We start from the raw sequence: 15,455 nt of genomic DNA, 5'->3' as shown, positions 1-15,455 counted from the left end.
ATTTGATTTTAAAAATCGCTGGAAAATCTAGTTTGATATAATCTCCCAGCGGACTCTCGGCGTCTCAAACTACCGACTACAATTTACAATAATCAAATCATATCTCAGCATCAATTTAATTCTTTGTGAGAGCTAAGTATAATAATGAACAAAAAAAAAAAAAAAATAGAAGGTAAATAATTTACCTTCTGTAAGCTCTTAGTTCAGGATTTACAGCCTCAATCTTCTTTCTCGAGATTCTCTTCAAGTCCTGTTCTGGACCTCCATGAAGAGCCTCATCCCAAACTCTCATCTTCTCGCATCTCAATTCCCTCACAAGATCTTTATCTCCTGATTTTTCTGCTTCATCTAATTGACTGTTTAAGTTACCAAGTTCGATAGTTAACGCTAGGTAATCGTCTAACTGACTACAATACTGATCACTGCTCGAATCTGAATTACTCCAAAACGCATCTCGGGCCAGGACTTTACTCCGGTCAAGGATTTCTGTGCGCTTTTGTTCAAGCTCGGCTGTATCTCTAACGACACGGTGATCAATAGCTGTCTCAATATCAGTCAGCTGCGCTTTTAGTTTTGCGTATTCATCAAGTACGCCTCCAGTCTCTCTGTGTGTACCATCACTCTGCTGCGTAAGTTTACCAATATGAGCCGTTTCCGAGACGAATTCCAGCATAGTATCTAACAGGCTCTGCAGTGGCCCGCCAACACTGGCAAGATGCAAAGTAGAAAGCTCCGAGTCTTCGAGCGACTCTTTCACGCTCTTCAAATTGTCACGCAGTGCCTTTTCTGCACTCTGAAATGCGAGGAATTTACGTTGCTGATCAACAATCTCTGTGACGACTACGGCATCCATCTGTCGTTTCGTTACTGCTTGAAGGTAAGACAATCGACGAGGGGCGATGGTGATGTTGGCTCGAAGATATGACGACGAGGCTAGAAACTTCGACCGTCTCCTCATCTTCCTCAAGCTCGACAGGCTCAAGCTCATCGTCTTCCACCACCGCCATTTCTATTTTTATGCATTAGAATGTTAATCAAACGAAACCAGCTACAAAGCCACCTACGCTTAGTGTAGTTCTCCGCAAAATGCTGCAGCAGCGAGTACCATCCTCCGGCAGCCGGGGCCTGGTCCGCAGCCGCCTGCGCCTCGGCCGTCTCAAGCTCTTGACGCATATCCACACCCAAGATCGGATGAACTATAGGAGCGTCGCGAGGCGCCGACAGCGGATTGAGAGCTGCTACAAGCCAGGCCCCTGCCCGCGATAGCGAACCATCATCCGGTTCATCGTTGGCGAGCTCGTTTTCGTCCTTGAGAGGTTTCGGGTCTGACGGATGCATGATAGAGAAGATGGTGTCTGAGGAAGAAGGAAAGAAAGAAAGGGACAGAATAGAGCGGTGCCAGGGGATGCTTATATAGTCTGGCACTGCGAGATGTGTACTGCCTGTGGTCAGATAAGCCAGTCACTTCCTCAGCCACGACCACACCAGAAAAGATGATAGTAACCATAATAGATGATGCATTTGTATATAAACTATCGTACACTGCTCCGTAAAAACAAGATACTCGTAACTGACTCGCACAAGCATCGCAAACAACACATCCTCATAGAGATTTGATATACGCACCCAAATGCCGATCAAACAAATCACACCGAACAGGCATCTCGATCTGGTAGAACGGGTTCTTGATCACGTAGTCTGCATACAGCTCATATATCCGTCGCAGGATAGCGTCTGATCCCTGCTGTCGTGGTTCGGATATGAGCAGGAATTTAGTGCCCGTGAGCGTCTGGAAGCATTGCAATCGGAAAGTCTCGGTTTCAAGTACTTCAATGCCTGATGAAGATGGAACGGGGGAGATTCGTGATGCGATTGCGTGTACTCTGCAGTAAAATTCTTAGCCATTACTCGCGAAGATCAAGCTAAGGTGAGGAGACTAATGACAATACGTACGCATGAAATGTACCGGATAAGACTAGATAGTCGTTTGATGATAGTTTTCGCAGCCCTTCATTAAAATCTCTCTATATTTACCACGTAAAATAAATTAGCCTGCTGAACTGCAATAGATTTCAACATTGATTACCTGATAAATCAGACCGGCGGCCTTGTTGAGAATGTAAAGAGAATATACCACCATTATCTTGCTTTAGTAATCACTATCTCTACCAAATAATTCTCTAAATATTCTGACTAATTGCAATTGTTTTGTACAATAAATAAACAATAAATCAGCACCTCTCGCGGGATCTGAACAGTCGAGGTCCGTCGCCACATAAACCCCAATAAATAGAGTTTACCTCAATTTCTCCAGCTACGCACTCTCGCCGCAAACCTCGCCAGCCTTGTATCTCCACAACACTTGTTCCATTCCACATTCCACATTTTCTTTCATTTCTTCTTCTTTCACTTTTTTGTCTCTTATATTTCAATTTTGTATTATAGAAATAAACTTTAAAGAAGCAGTGTGTCAACGGCGTCAAAACACATCGACTCTCATCTCTGCTAGAGCACACTTACACTACACACACCTCGACTCTTATCGCACATGTCCACCGCTCGTCCACGACCTCGTCGCCTAATCAATGGCCTGATTGAAGATGTTGATGCCTCGGTTCTTAAGCTTGGTCCGGAATTCGAGTTGAAGCAAGTGTCTAACGACGGTATCGAAACTCCACTTATTGCGCTGAATTTGTCGGAGGCGAGGTTGCTCATGCTTGCTGCCATGCGACAGCGATCGCGAGAGATGAGGATGCAGCAGCAAGGAGGACATAATTACGACGAAATGGAACAGGACGATGTTGATGATGAGGAACTTTTATCTTCGAATCCGTACGACTTGTCTGAATGTCTTTGATCTATAATATCACTAGTTTACTAAATGAGATGCATGTTTAGCATTGTGCGCAAGACGCAGGAATATTTGTCAACATTTGCGAGATTCAAAGATGAACAGACTGTTAGTGATGTCGAGCATCTACTTAAAGGTCCCGAAAACGCAAATCTACATCCCTTCGAAATTGCTCAACTAGGTACTTTCTAGTTTTTTTTTTTTATATTTTTTTTTGACTGCGCTCTTTTTGTTTCTAACAGTCGTATGAAGGCTCATTATCCTGTGCTGAAGCAGAGGAAGCAAAGACTTTGATTCCTAGGTATGCGATAAGCGATATCTCCGCTTTATGAAAGTCTGAAATTTAATTAAGAGTTATAGTCTCGCGGATAAGAAATCAGACGAAGAACTACAGACCCTTCTCGACAACGTAAGTCCTACCAAATCTAAACGTATTGAATTTTTCTGACAATCATTGCAAGTTACACCGCTACGAGCCCATGTGAGCTTTTTCTTAATCCGCATTCACCTTTACAAAACAGATTACAAATCACATCGATTCGTGATTCTTTATGATACCACTATGACTAAAACGATACAGAATATGCGCATTCCATTTATATTGCTGCTCAACAATTTCAATCAAAATATTCTTCTTTTTCAATATTTTTACTATATTTTGGATTCTTCCCTTGTTGCCGGCTGATTGCGATGCGATATTCAGGTTTGGTATTTTTACTATTATTATTGTAATTTTAGGCGTAACGTTTGAGAGAGTTGTGGGTATGCGTATCGACCCGACAAAAAAAATGAAATGCATTTGATTATTTGACTATATAAAACTATACACGAGATAGGTTTAGAAAAATGCAGATATATATATATATATTACAAGAAAAACATTATAGCAAAGAGCCAAGTCAACGACCAGTCCAGTCTCCTTCCATCCAAAAATCGCATCTCTTAGCTTTAGGCCCGTCCTCAGCCAAAGAAGTTAACTTGAAATCTCCATTCTTTGTAACATCAATCATGGCACGCTCATTAGGCAACTCCTTCGCCATAGGAAATCGCACATGCGAAGTGCTCAGATAATTAGGATTACCTGCCACGGCAAAAGAAACGAACCATTCCTGCCATCGCCGAGAAACGTCTGAGATCCAGTTGCCGGTCGCGCGGTGTCCGAGATATTCATGTGCGAGTGAACGGAGTTCCTTCGGTGTTTGGCTATGATCTGATGACCCGTCGACATCGCGCCAGAATGTGAAAATCAAATCAATCGAGTGGAAACCGGGCGGGATCGAGAATTTATAGAGGAAAGTTTTAGGATAATACTCATCCAAGTACTGAGAATTGCAATCCACAACCCACTCAGCTATAACACCTCTTGCGCGCTGCGAGGCCAGTTTGCGAGGAGGATAAAATTCCTTTATTTCTTCAACCGTATGCTCAGTGGCATTGGGGAAATGCTCGCATAGAAGCTTGTTAAAGTCTGCCTCTTTGATAGCGGTCGGATCAGCAAAAAGAGCTCCCTCGTTGCTAGTGTATCCGGCAAGCACGTGGACGTCCTTGTTGTACTGTCCGTAGCCTAGTCTGAACAAGGGCAGCAAAGGCACATATTCACGATCGACGTAGGGTCCAAACCTAAACGTTCCATAACGAGCACTATAAACATATTCCCTATTCGCCTGGGACAAGTTTTTGGCGTCTAACTTCATCAGGCATTTAAAACTATCCTCGCCCTTGCATCCCGTAAGTTTTGCAAATCCCTGGTATTGGCTCTCAAGAATATCAGCATCGTATTGTGGGTAGAACGCAGTTGACTGCATGATAGCTCGCTGAAATTGCACGGGTTCGGGTGCGGTCATATGGTGCAAGATCGACGACGCACCAGCGCTCTGGCCCATGACTGCAACTTGTCCGGCATCACCACCAAACGAGCCAATATACTTTTGGACCCAATCCAGTGCCATGCGCTGATCTTTGAGTCCCACATTTGTAATTTTTCGCTCCTTGACTTCATTTCCGGCGAGAAATCCAAAGGCCCCAAGACGATAATTGATAGACACGTAAATCATCTTGCCGTCTGCGATTGACATCATACCTTGTGGCGTCAGTAGTCCGTCCTTTTGACCAAATGCGAATCCACCGCCATGAATCCAAAAAAGGACCGGAAGTTTGGGTTTTGTGGCACTGATAGTCGCCGTCGATGTCGTGTTTAGCACTAGCGAGGAATAATTTGACGGGTGATGCTCTTGAAGCGCACAAGCGGGGACATAGACGTCAAGAAAGAGACAATCTTCATTCTGCATTTCCTCGGGGACAATATACTGGAGGCCTTTGAACTGGATACTATGTGCTTGATGGCATAGAAACCCATAGCTTCCATCATTAACGCCTTCCTCGTCTTCGGGTGGTTCAGGAGGTTGAAATCTTCGCTTACCGACAGGCGGCGCAGCGTAACGAATATTGGTAAACGTATAGTAATCGCCATCGGCGGAATACTTTGCTGCGCGATACTTTGCGTATCCGAGATCAATCACGGGCAAGTAGTGCTCTGCAGTCGTCGACGAGGTAGTGTTCAAGGTACGAGGGGACAAAATTGACGGAGCAGCCTGCGTTTGACTAATGAAAGCGCCGCTAATAAGAGCAATGATTAATCTTACGAGACGCATCCTTTGTCGGTGGTGGTGGGGAGATTGTGGTATTCAGAGTAGTTTGAAGAGGTAATAAGAAAAAGTGAGATGAACAGGAGAGCGACAGCAGCAGCGCGACATTTTGGTCTTCATTTATCTTGATAGCACAAAAAGTATGAAGGCAAGGAGAATTGATAGAAAAAAGAGTTTATTGGATGCACAAGGAGGGGAGCAAGGATAGCAGCGAAACATACAAAGAGAAGGAGCAAGGCTCGAATTGGCGGAGAATACCACGTGCTTCATCTGCGACACTCACTGAAATAGCCCTTGAATATTGCCTGTAAATATGAATACAAGAAAAAAAAATCAAAAATAAAACAGTTCGTGTTATACGAAATTTGCAAAATAGGCAATTCACTTAACTCAGCCATATTATTTAATTAAAAAATCATACGCTACACTCTAAAAAACAACTAAAACTCTCTTGATAAAACCTCTTTAGCCATCTGCTTCTGCTCGTCAGTATGCACAATCAAAATCTTCAGCCTTGCACCTTCTTTAGTAATTTCAAAAACAGTCTCTTCAGACTTTGAGGCCTCTTTATTTAATTGCTCATCAAGTTCAAATCCAAGACACGAAACTGCATCAACGACCGCACCCCGCAGTTCAGCACCTCGCTCGCCAATTCCACCAGCAAATACGAGCGCAGTAGCTTTGCCTTTTAACGCGACCCAGTATTGACCCACGTACATAGACACTCGATTGACAAACATGTCGAACGCAAGCTTGCAGTTCTCATCATTTTCATATAATGCTCTCTTTGTGATGATACCGAAATCCGTAGTTCCGGTTATGGATTGCCAGCCAGATTGCTTGTTTAAAATATCCTCCGCGACAGTTAATTTCATCTCCTTTGACGACGCAGTCGACAGTCGAGATGAATCGGAATGATAATGGAAAATTAGTGATGGGTCAATTGATCCGGATCTAGTAGCTCCAGGTAGTCCTTCAAGCGGCGTTAATCCCATCGACGTATTCACAGACACGCCATTCGCAATCGCACAAGCAGAAGCTCCTGATCCTAAATGTAGGGCAATGATATTAAGTTCAGACTGGTCGATCTGCAAGTACGCTGCAGCCTCGGAGGCGATGAATGCGTACGAGAGACCATGGAATCCATATTTGCGAAGCTGATGCCGTTTCTGCACATCAAGACTGATTGGAAACGTATACACTGCTCTTTCGATCTTCATATGAAAAGATGAGTCAAAAAATGCAACGTTTTTAGTATTTTCCAAGTGCGATCGGCACGAATGCACGATATCGAGCGCTCGTTGATTATGCAATGGAGCTAAATCAGATAGCATTTCGAGCTCATGACTTACTGAATCGTCAATAATCAACGGTCGCGGATTGGCACCTCCATGGACGATGCGGTGGCAGGCGATGTAAATATCGTCTAGTGAGTCGATCATGCGTTTACTACCTTTTTGAGAATCAAGTCTGTTCATGAAATATTTGAACGCGGTATCATGCTCCGGAGCATCAACCTGCTGTTTCTTGATTGATTCAATGGTACTTCCGTCGGCAGCATAAGATTTGAAGTCAAGGAATTGCTTATCAGCAGTGATACCATTGATGGCGCCTTCGAGTAGAAGCGGTGTTCCTGCTTCATAATTGAATAATGCAAACTTAACTGATGACGATCCAGCGTTTAAGCAGAGAATCAGTTTTTTTTGCATATCTGTCATGTGCTCTATATTTTCTTTATGGTTAAAAGGTGCAGACTACTGAATAGAGCACTGGTGAGGAGAGATCAGTAAGGAAGCAGATCAGAGCATCTAGCGCGGGTTTTTATAACCGTTGCTGATACGCGACCGCAGCAACTCCTTGACTTGTTCCTGACTCCATATTCTTTTAGATAAATCGTTAATGATGACGAGATCATATTTATAATTTTTACAATCATTCTCTACTCTAAATAGTCTATCGAATAGTTTGTGTTCCTGCATGACTCTCCACGCCTGAAATGGGCTGACTCGGTTAAATCTCTTGACGACAAAATTATATAATCAGTCCGGGTAACTGTTACCCTACATCTTGCACGCTGCTAGCAAGCCCTAATGCTCAATCCACTGCTATAAATTTTTCTTTTTTTTTCTTCTCGGAATACTCTTCTGTTCATTGCAACATCTCGAAGACATGTGCGTCTTTTATATTTTCTGGTATGTGCAATATATTTCCTGTGCTCATCTCGAAGAAAAGAAAAGGAAAAAAAAGAGTTTAACCAAGTTCTACTTGATGATATTGAATCACATACTTCTTTCTGTGTCCGATTCGACTATGACGAGGACCAACTGTTGATTTTATCGGCCTCTTTCGCAGGAGTAGCCTTATTACTTGCCAGTAACTCTGTCTGATTATTTTGGGTTCTCTTTTTCTTTTCATTTTCTTCGTTTGAGGAGGTTGCGTGTGGAAGGGAATTGAGTATGGATACGGAGTGTACTAACGAGATTAATAGATACCGCTTATTTATTCTTCTGATTAACGGAGTGCTGATTCATTGAAACTGTAAGTACAACATCTCTGTCTTCTTCTTGACAATGTAAATTCTATTCATATTTGGAATCAGAGAAAAAGAGCGACATGAAGTGATGAAAATTCCTAGAACATTCGCAGTTTCCACGGTAGCAGTCGCTTTAAGAACCCTCTTATGACTGTCGGTGACCGCCATTTGACCTTCCTGGGATGTCTGATTATTCATGTCTTGTTATCTTTTCTCTGTTATCAAAAAGGACAACTTTGATCGAGTGTTTTGACGTATGGTTTTACTAATTCTTGCTCGTTAGGTTTGATTTTTTTTTTTCGGATTACTGTAGATTAAGTGTATATTAATGAATGTCATTTTTTAAAAAAAAAAAAGACTATAAATGATGTAAATATCCTGATTAAACACTAGACTTAAAATTTGTCAACTGCCTACACTTTAAGTTTCTCAAATCAATTAGAAAAACTACTCCACTAAAACCTACAACCGACAACCACGAACAAAACCACAGCAATGCAAGTGAACTCACTACCAGTCGTAATCGAAACCATCACTCTTCTTCTTAAAGACTCTATTAAAGATCTCCGAAACCTGTCAACGGATCCTACTTCACCCTCATCAAAGAAAAATACACCAATACCAGCACTTGATCGCACCATCGGAAATATTCAATTGCAATCCACAAAACTTGCCCTAGCGCGCTTTTCAAGTTCGGTGAATGCAGATGCAAGTCAGTATTCTAATAGCCAAGAGAATGAGAAGGCTTTAGCGGGATGTTTGGAGCAAATTGCGTTATTGGTTGCCTTGTTGCGACAACAGGTTCTTGAAACAAGAGGTAGATCAGAGATGCCGTTTATTATTGAGAGTATCTGTCAGACGAGAAGGAATAAATGCGTGGATTTATTTTCTGCTCTGGAAAAATTAGTCGATGAGGTTGGAGTAGGAAAGATAAAGAAGACGACGACGACAACAAAAGATAGAGAGATTTCAAGTGACATGTTACGACAAATGATGGATAGTCTTGATTTACAAGAGCAAGAACAAGAAACAGAGGAATCGACAGAAGAATCGACAGAAGAATATAAGTATGTATCAGCTGGAATTGTTATTGCGCAATGTAAATCTTTTCAGAGATTTGAAAAGGAGTTACTGGCTCAAGATTCAAATTTGGCGTTAGCCACAATTACAAAACACATTGCGTCGAAAATGAGCATGTATAAACTCATGCTACTCGATGCAAAATCCGATTTACAAGAATTCATAACCGATCCACAATCTTCGCTCTCCATGAACGATTTCGACGATTTTGACAATTTCAGCAGTAGCGACGACGACGACAACGACGAACAAGAAGCTGACGAGTACTTTGATGAGACTGGAACTCCAACTGCCAAAACTGCCAATCTCCTTACACAAGCAAAACTCTGGTCAACTAAAATCAATTTGATTTCAGTTCTTTTTGCCTCAGTTTTGAAACGCAGAGTAGTATTCGACTACACACTCTCCCTTTTCCAATCTCATAATCTCGAAAGCCTCGCCTTATTCTTAAATGCTATCTCAACGCACGCCTCGAAAACTAGTGAAGCTATTGATGATCTAGCGTCTTCGATCTTATCCGGTGATATGCCTTCTGATCTGGCAAAGAAAAAAGTGCTCGAGTCATCAGTTGGATTGGCTCAGGTCGCCAGTGAAACTTTTCAAGACGAGTACTGCAAGTGGTTTGTAACGTGGATAGACGCCTTCCAAAAGGGTTTGTAAATAGATTTGTCTTATTCAAAAGAAGTATGATATATTTACGGGTCATAACTTAAAAAAAACTAGTGCTAGCCATCTACATTAACCGACTTCTATATACGTAACTCTTTTCTTCCTGTCAAAGCAAAAAATTTCCATACAATGAAAAAGTATTTCCTTTGTATATGATTAATGATAACCCAAAATTGTACCCAAAAACATGATGATCCTAGTCCTATTCCCAAATATTTATAAACCTAGACGATATAACCAAACGAATAATAATAATCATAATAATAATAACAAAATAGAACTGAAGCAATCCGATAAATGATTATTTTCACATACCGCCATGCTCATTAGCATTACTCTCGTCAGTTTCATTTATTACTTCTCGATCCTCGCTCCCGTGTTCTGGTCGCTGTCGTTGTTCTTGCTGCTGCTGCTGCTGCTGTTCTTGTTGTTGCTGTAAATGAAACATACGTCGTCTCATCTCGACAAAGCGCCGCCATGTCCGGCCGCCTTCCTCACTTCGCAAATGTTCCTCTCTCAAGCGTCTAATGCGCGCTCTGGCCTCGCGTTCCTCGCGCACGCGCTGTAAGGCAGCGCGTCGCTCGGCCGCTGGTAACATTTGCGCATTCCATCTATCTAAAAACATATTCCATCTCGAAGTCACGGACTCTGTATTTGCTTCATCAACTGTAGCACCTGAGATAGACGATGTAGGTTGTTGCTCGTCGCCAACATCTAGTAGTCCTGGTGGAATACTTGGAATCTCATCACCGATGCGTAAATTTAAATCGACTCGACACAACGGACACTGCGACGACGAATTGAGAAGCCAGGGATCGACGCATGACGCATGAAAGCCATGATGGCACGGAAGTACTCGTAAATCCTGACCAGACAAGAAAGGATCGAAACAAATCGGGCAGATATCAAGCGGAATCATAGATGAAGGCAGGAGATCGTCCGTAGCTGGGACATCCTGCACGGCTGCGGCCATTGCTTCTTCATCGGTATCACCAGGACCCTCGCCTTCCTTCCAGCTCTCAGTCACACTTTCACTTCGAGATATATTCCCGTCATTGCCTTTTGCTTGATCATCAGTGCCACTTACTGAAGAAGACTGATTATCATAATTCAACTCAGATCGCTGCGGAATCCGCACCAGAGGAATCGAATCCAGTACTGCCTTTGCTATTCCCTTTGCGCGATTTGTGCGCTGCACAGTACCGTCAGCATGTGTGGTAATTTGGTATCGTTCAGGATGTCTATGTGCCCTAATTGCGCCGAGAATGATAATTAACAGGAAAAAACCCGAGACGAGACCGGTTATGGAATATAAAACAACCATAGCAACCGCAGTCTGCGACTTATTTCCAGACGAAGAGGAGCCTGAGGAGCTAGAGTCTGCAGATGAGCCAGCAGTCGCTGCCGGACCTGTCGCAGGTGTCCAGGTCCGAAACCCTGGATTGATGACGGTAGACGAAAGCGTCTCTGTCGCAAAAACAGTTGTTGTTTGCGGATACGACGACAATGTTGACGGAGCTGTTGGGTCTGAAGTTGTCGTGAGCGCGTTATATATATCAGTCGTGTTAACCACGATCGAGGCATCGAGCAGACCCACGCTATTTCTTGCCGAAGACCGAATCTGCTTTCCCGCCGATGCAGATAAGACTGAAAATACAGCGCCAAGATTATCGTCATATTGCAAGTACGAAGTGCCAAAATCGCATGAATTTGCTGTAGTTGCGTATAAAAGGATGAATGTAGGACTGAAATTCGATGCTTGAGCAACTGCCAAGGCGGCGGCCTTGGAATCATCGCATGATATGTAGGCTATCAACGAATAGTTGAGCTGGATCGACGAGTTGGCGTAGAATGGCATAATCTGTCCGGAGTACGTTACATTCTACTCACAGTCAGTACTTTTCTGTTGCAAAAACACATGCATAAATACATGAACATTCAAACTCACCGAAGTATCGGTCTTGGAAGCCTCGACCGTCAACGGATTAACAGGGACGTGAAAGTTCATCCCCAACGACTCACTCTCGATATAAATCTGATACGCCTCACCATGCCCAGCCGTGCCATTCTTAGGCACGATCGATAACGAAGAGGAACCCGAGCCAACTGTCTCGGCAGCCATCGTCGACGTATAAGATCCTCCTGATGAGGCAGGGACTTCCCACATCGACCAGGCACGCACAAGGCTGCTGCTTGCGAGTAAGACTGCCGAAAGCCAGGCTATCGATACCATCCTTTTTTTGTGTTTTAGAGAAAGGAAAAAAGGCGTTTTCACGCAAGGAAGAAGGGAAAAGAACCGAATAGAGCAATTGGGTCTGTAAATCTGATCTTCCTTGTAAGAACCACACAAAGTACTGATAAAGAGGGTCACAAAGAGTACTGGGAAGGAAGAAGACTGTCGCTCTTCTTTTCATTCAACCCTCTCTTCGTTCCAACTCACGCACTCCACGATAAGGTTTTCTTGAGACCCACGCCTGTTCTGTGCTTTAAATAAACATTCATCAACTGTATAAATACATATGGCCTATCTCAATCTGAATCTACAATTTTTTATTTAAAACCGAATATTTAAAATCAGCTTTACTATTAAAAGATTCTAGCCTCTATAATTTACACATAAAACCAGGTCTCATCTCAAACTCTGCCTGCATAATACTACGATCTACATTTGATAAAGACGGCAGTGTACAGTCTAGTCATCTATATTTAAGCACTTACGTGTACAGACACGCGTACGAGAGCATGGCAATATCGGTGGATATCTATTTCAGCGTATTGATTGCGGCTGAGCATATTTCTTGTGACTAAGTATGAATCAAGCAACTCACAGCCGCTCGCCGTCGGCAAACATTTCAACATACACAAAACACAGAACTGTGATCACTCTTCCTTCTTTTCAGCTTCTGTCTTGACTTGTAGCGAAGATTTGTAAACTTCAACAGCCTGGCCAATTCTGGCTCTCCACAATTCTCTCTTTTCCTCGGTAATTTCTACCTTCTTCTCCAAAACTTCTCCCGAGCTGGATTTGGTGTCAAGCATTGCTTGTCGCGAGACGAACTTCTCTCGTCGATCACGTTGCACAACCGGGCTTTCCAACGCGTTAAATATAATAGCAATCAAGTAGCGTACAGCAAAATACACATGTTCAGACAACAAAATTGTGGTAAGCAGCATCCACGGCCTCGTGGAGACCAATATACCAGACTCGAGAGTCGTAGACGAGTTCCGATAAAGCGACACTAAACTTGATGTGGTCAACGATCCAAGCCAGGTCAAAAATGTGAGATTATGAAGCCAGGCGCCAATAGATTCTGCCTTGGACGGAATCGGTCGCTTGGTATCCAAACAAATCTTGACCGCGTCACCGCGCAGCTCGACCCAGTTATTAATAAAACTAAAGAGTGGCGCAAGAGGCCAAACCGTTGAAAAGAGCGATAGGTATCCAAACTGGACAATCATCTCACGATAATCCTCATCGACTTCGTATTCAGGAAACTCAGCTTCAGCGCGCACGCGTGTCAAAAACGCGCTCTCGGTTGGATTATCGTTAAACACAAAAGCGTGTGCGCCTGTGACTTTGTTTGACAGTTTTTTAGCCTCTTTGAAAAGTCGTCGCTGGATGTAGGGCAGCAGTGTTTCAACAAAGAAATTGATCGCCTGAGCAGTAGCGGTAAAATAAATGTACTGCTGTCTTAACCGCAGCGTGTTGATCGTAAACGTCTTTGACTGTGTCGCCTTCTCTCCGACGAATTTCTGCACAGTCGCAGTGATAAAATCGATATTCGGCTCAATCAAATGACCAAATGGTAAATAGACGTATGATGACAAGAAGAGACCCATGTACGAGGTCAGAAAATTTAAAACAAACATCTTTTGCGTCAGTGATGTTTCGTAGGCATGCGCCGTGACGTGATTCTCCCAGTTTGTCATCTTTGTCACAACAATGCTATAAAATGCAGTAAAAGTAGGCACAAGGGTGGCCAATAAAGCGGTCGGCAAAAACACAAGGTACTGCTTCAATGGACCATCGTAAATTTCCGCGAGAAAAATTTCAATGACAAACACGACACCTTGTAAAGCCATCAAGAGAATACCTGCGACGAGCGCCGTTGGAATTGCAGTAAACTGCTTCATGACACGCTTCCATGACGGATAATACTGCTCTTTTTCTCCAGTCACTGGGTTCTCGCGCTCAGTTTCGCCTCTAAATGTCGCACGCATAGCGTGTAGTGACGAGCATCCTTTGACGCCCCATTTGACTGCCAGTTCAACCTCGTGACGCTTCCACGCTTCAGAGAAAACACAGCACCAGACTGAGTTCACTATTGCAAAAATTGGAGAAAATGGAGAAAAAAAGAAATGGGCGACGATCCCGGCGATGGAAGGGAAGAGCAGCCATTTAAAGTAGTATTGCAAAAAGGCAAAATAAAGAGCTATCTTCTCGCCAAAAACGTCGCGAATCAATTGAAGTTCATCGTCATCTAAAACATATTTTGTTGACCATCTTTTGATCCATGCCTGGACGTGGCTTCTTTTAGCACTGTTTGACGAACATTAAAAGAGAAAGTAAACATACTACATCAAAAGCGGGATCATGAGGCGCAAAGATTGAAGAAATGAATAGCCAATCGCCTTCCCCGGGTGTGATACCCAGACCATGATCTTTTTCCGGAGCAGTAAGTCGGTGGTAAACAAGTCGAAGTCGTTCGGAGACTGTGAATACTTGCGAATCCGAGGTGGACGAGATGGGCGGTGACGGTGCAGTTGTTCTAACGCCCATCAACCAATCGCGGACTCTACATCAAAGAGCAAAATAAGCAGCCAGTCTACGATAATTATCGAGTGAGTAGAGATAATTCACATACTGAGATTGATATGAAGCCACAGACAAGACAGCATCCGAAGCCTTGACAAAGATAAACACAGATCCAGGGCGATTAACTCGGACGATACATTCGAACCCGGCAGTGGCTAGCAACGACAGAGTATGTCGTAGCGCATCCTCAATTGCAGCCGGCGGCTCTTTCTCGACGGCGGCAGATTTGGCGTCAAATACGAGCACGAGGTCGATGTCTAGATGCTCTGGCGCGACGGCCAGCGTTTCGGATGGCGTCGGCGAGGGCGAGGGCGCCGAGGAAAGCGTCTGCGAAGGTAAGGAAGGTATAGCAATGGGACTGGCGTCTGAAGACATCGCCAATATATCAAAACCGCAAAGCAATCCCTCGAGGAAGATAGATAAGATTGAGATGGATGAGGAAGAGAGGGTGATGATGATGAGGGTTTAGAATCTGTTTGTGACGATGACGAGTTTTGGGCCCTGGCGCTAAACCGAAAGTAGACTGAGCCTTGCACGGCACTGTGCCGTGAGTGGATTTCAGCAGTGATCTGGGATGAGAATTTCTACTAGAGAGGCTATAAGAATAAGGGCACTGATGAACAAGAAAGAGAACAGAAGGATATTGACAAGATAATTCTTAGGTGGAGGATAGACTAGAGCAAGAGAGGAAAGAGTTGAGTTGACGCAGACACGGAAAGGGTTCTATGCATAAACCCCTGAGTGCGCGTCTGCACCAAAACCACTTCAACACCGTGAACAAAATCTCCACTATCTGCGACCTGCGCATTAACTTATATAATAGCAGAGAACAATATCTAGCAATCAAGAGTCTACTCGCAT

At 43.5% G+C, this 15,455-nt stretch overlaps 8 protein-coding genes across 8 annotated transcripts; 2 read left to right on the top strand and 6 right to left on the bottom strand.

The window, feature by feature from the left end:
- Positions 1 to 181: 181 nt before the first annotated feature.
- V2V93DRAFT_361254 (uncharacterized protein) lies at positions 182 to 1,338 on the bottom strand (the record flags this gene model as incomplete). Its single annotated transcript, XM_066908156.1, has 3 exons — positions 182 to 840; positions 869 to 1,009; positions 1,065 to 1,338. The coding sequence occupies 3 exons, from the start codon at positions 1,336 to 1,338 to the stop codon at positions 182 to 184; spliced, it is 1,074 nt and encodes a 357-aa protein (XP_066763364.1).
- Positions 1,296 to 2,312, bottom strand: V2V93DRAFT_98957 (Sybindin-like protein). The gene is made up of 3 exons (XM_066912847.1): positions 2,087 to 2,312; positions 1,954 to 2,024; positions 1,296 to 1,883 (listed from the first exon to the last, which is right to left on the bottom strand). The coding sequence occupies exons 1-3, from the start codon at positions 2,138 to 2,140 to the stop codon at positions 1,604 to 1,606; spliced, it is 405 nt and encodes a 134-aa protein (XP_066763363.1). The 5' UTR covers positions 2,141 to 2,312; the 3' UTR covers positions 1,296 to 1,603.
- A 22-nt stretch (positions 2,313 to 2,334) lies between these two features.
- Positions 2,335 to 3,730, top strand: V2V93DRAFT_375883 (HRDC-like protein). The gene is made up of 5 exons (XM_066911597.1): positions 2,335 to 2,832; positions 2,899 to 3,032; positions 3,104 to 3,152; positions 3,212 to 3,260; positions 3,313 to 3,730. Exons 1-5 carry the CDS (start codon positions 2,549 to 2,551, stop codon positions 3,334 to 3,336), a joined length of 540 nt encoding a protein of 179 aa, XP_066763362.1. The 5' UTR covers positions 2,335 to 2,548; the 3' UTR covers positions 3,337 to 3,730.
- V2V93DRAFT_375881 (Carboxylesterase) lies at positions 3,601 to 5,720 on the bottom strand. Its single transcript, XM_066911596.1, has one exon. It carries the CDS (start codon positions 5,500 to 5,502, stop codon positions 3,751 to 3,753), a length of 1,752 nt encoding a protein of 583 aa, XP_066763361.1. The 5' UTR covers positions 5,503 to 5,720; the 3' UTR covers positions 3,601 to 3,750.
- Positions 5,721 to 7,370, bottom strand: V2V93DRAFT_375879 (Acetokinase family-domain-containing protein). The gene has a single exon (XM_066911595.1). The coding sequence runs from the start codon at positions 7,212 to 7,214 to the stop codon at positions 5,937 to 5,939; it is 1,278 nt and encodes a 425-aa protein (XP_066763360.1). The 5' UTR covers positions 7,215 to 7,370; the 3' UTR covers positions 5,721 to 5,936.
- A 1,067-nt stretch (positions 7,371 to 8,437) lies between these two features.
- Positions 8,438 to 9,856, top strand: V2V93DRAFT_375874 (uncharacterized protein). The gene has a single exon (XM_066911594.1). It carries the CDS (start codon positions 8,525 to 8,527, stop codon positions 9,767 to 9,769), a length of 1,245 nt encoding a protein of 414 aa, XP_066763359.1. The 5' UTR covers positions 8,438 to 8,524; the 3' UTR covers positions 9,770 to 9,856.
- A 229-nt stretch (positions 9,857 to 10,085) lies between these two features.
- V2V93DRAFT_328951 (uncharacterized protein) lies at positions 10,086 to 11,900 on the bottom strand (the record flags this gene model as incomplete). Its single annotated transcript, XM_066907610.1, has 2 exons — positions 10,086 to 11,660; positions 11,727 to 11,900. The coding sequence occupies 2 exons, from the start codon at positions 11,898 to 11,900 to the stop codon at positions 10,086 to 10,088; spliced, it is 1,749 nt and encodes a 582-aa protein (XP_066763358.1).
- Positions 11,901 to 12,279: 379 nt separating this feature from the next.
- On the bottom strand, positions 12,280 to 15,245 carry V2V93DRAFT_98808 (calcium-activated chloride channel-domain-containing protein). Its single transcript, XM_066912846.1, has 3 exons — positions 14,644 to 15,245; positions 14,355 to 14,574; positions 12,280 to 14,296 (listed from the first exon to the last, which is right to left on the bottom strand). The coding sequence occupies exons 1-3, from the start codon at positions 14,967 to 14,969 to the stop codon at positions 12,659 to 12,661; spliced, it is 2,184 nt and encodes a 727-aa protein (XP_066763357.1). The 5' UTR covers positions 14,970 to 15,245; the 3' UTR covers positions 12,280 to 12,658.
- Between the last annotated feature and the right edge of the window lie 210 nt (positions 15,246 to 15,455).

This window comes from Kockiozyma suomiensis, assembly GCF_038497685.1.
Source record: "Kockiozyma suomiensis strain NRRL Y-17356 unplaced genomic scaffold V2V93scaffold_17, whole genome shotgun sequence".
NCBI classification, from domain to species: domain Eukaryota; kingdom Fungi; phylum Ascomycota; class Lipomycetes; order Lipomycetales; family Lipomycetaceae; genus Kockiozyma; species Kockiozyma suomiensis.
The sequence above is the reverse complement of the archived record's forward strand: the minus strand, read 5'-3'. Positions and strand labels throughout refer to the sequence as shown.

What these genes read in the sequence shown, in the direction of transcription:
- V2V93DRAFT_98957 (XM_066912847.1), bottom strand. Translation starts at nt 2,140, where the DNA reads ATGGTGGTATATTCTCTTTACATTCTCAACAAGGCCGCCGGTCTGATT. An exon ending in CCGCCGGTCTGATTTATCAG is followed by an intron (nt 2,025 to 2,086) that starts GTAATCAATGTT and finishes TGGTAAATATAG; the next exon opens with AGAGATTTTAATGAAGGGCT. An exon ending in TTATCCGGTACATTTCATGC is followed by an intron (nt 1,884 to 1,953) that starts GTACGTATTGTC and finishes ATTTTACTGCAG; the next exon opens with AGTACACGCAATCGCATCAC.
- V2V93DRAFT_375883 (XM_066911597.1), top strand. Translation starts at nt 2,549, where the DNA reads ATGTCCACCGCTCGTCCACGACCTCGTCGCCTAATCAATGGCCTGATT. An exon ending in GCAAAGACTTTGATTCCTAG is followed by an intron (nt 3,153 to 3,211) that starts GTATGCGATAAG and finishes TAAGAGTTATAG; the next exon opens with TCTCGCGGATAAGAAATCAG. An exon ending in TACAGACCCTTCTCGACAAC is followed by an intron (nt 3,261 to 3,312) that starts GTAAGTCCTACC and finishes AATCATTGCAAG; the next exon opens with TTACACCGCTACGAGCCCAT.
- V2V93DRAFT_375881 (XM_066911596.1), bottom strand. Translation starts at nt 5,502, where the DNA reads ATGCGTCTCGTAAGATTAATCATTGCTCTTATTAGCGGCGCTTTCATT.
- V2V93DRAFT_375879 (XM_066911595.1), bottom strand. Translation starts at nt 7,214, where the DNA reads ATGACAGATATGCAAAAAAAACTGATTCTCTGCTTAAACGCTGGATCG.
- V2V93DRAFT_375874 (XM_066911594.1), top strand. Translation starts at nt 8,525, where the DNA reads ATGCAAGTGAACTCACTACCAGTCGTAATCGAAACCATCACTCTTCTT.
- V2V93DRAFT_98808 (XM_066912846.1), bottom strand. Translation starts at nt 14,969, where the DNA reads ATGTCTTCAGACGCCAGTCCCATTGCTATACCTTCCTTACCTTCGCAG. An exon ending in GTGGCTTCATATCAATCTCA is followed by an intron (nt 14,575 to 14,643) that starts GTATGTGAATTA and finishes TCTTTGATGTAG; the next exon opens with AGTCCGCGATTGGTTGATGG. An exon ending in ATGATCCCGCTTTTGATGTA is followed by an intron (nt 14,297 to 14,354) that starts GTATGTTTACTT and finishes AGCCACGTCCAG; the next exon opens with GCATGGATCAAAAGATGGTC.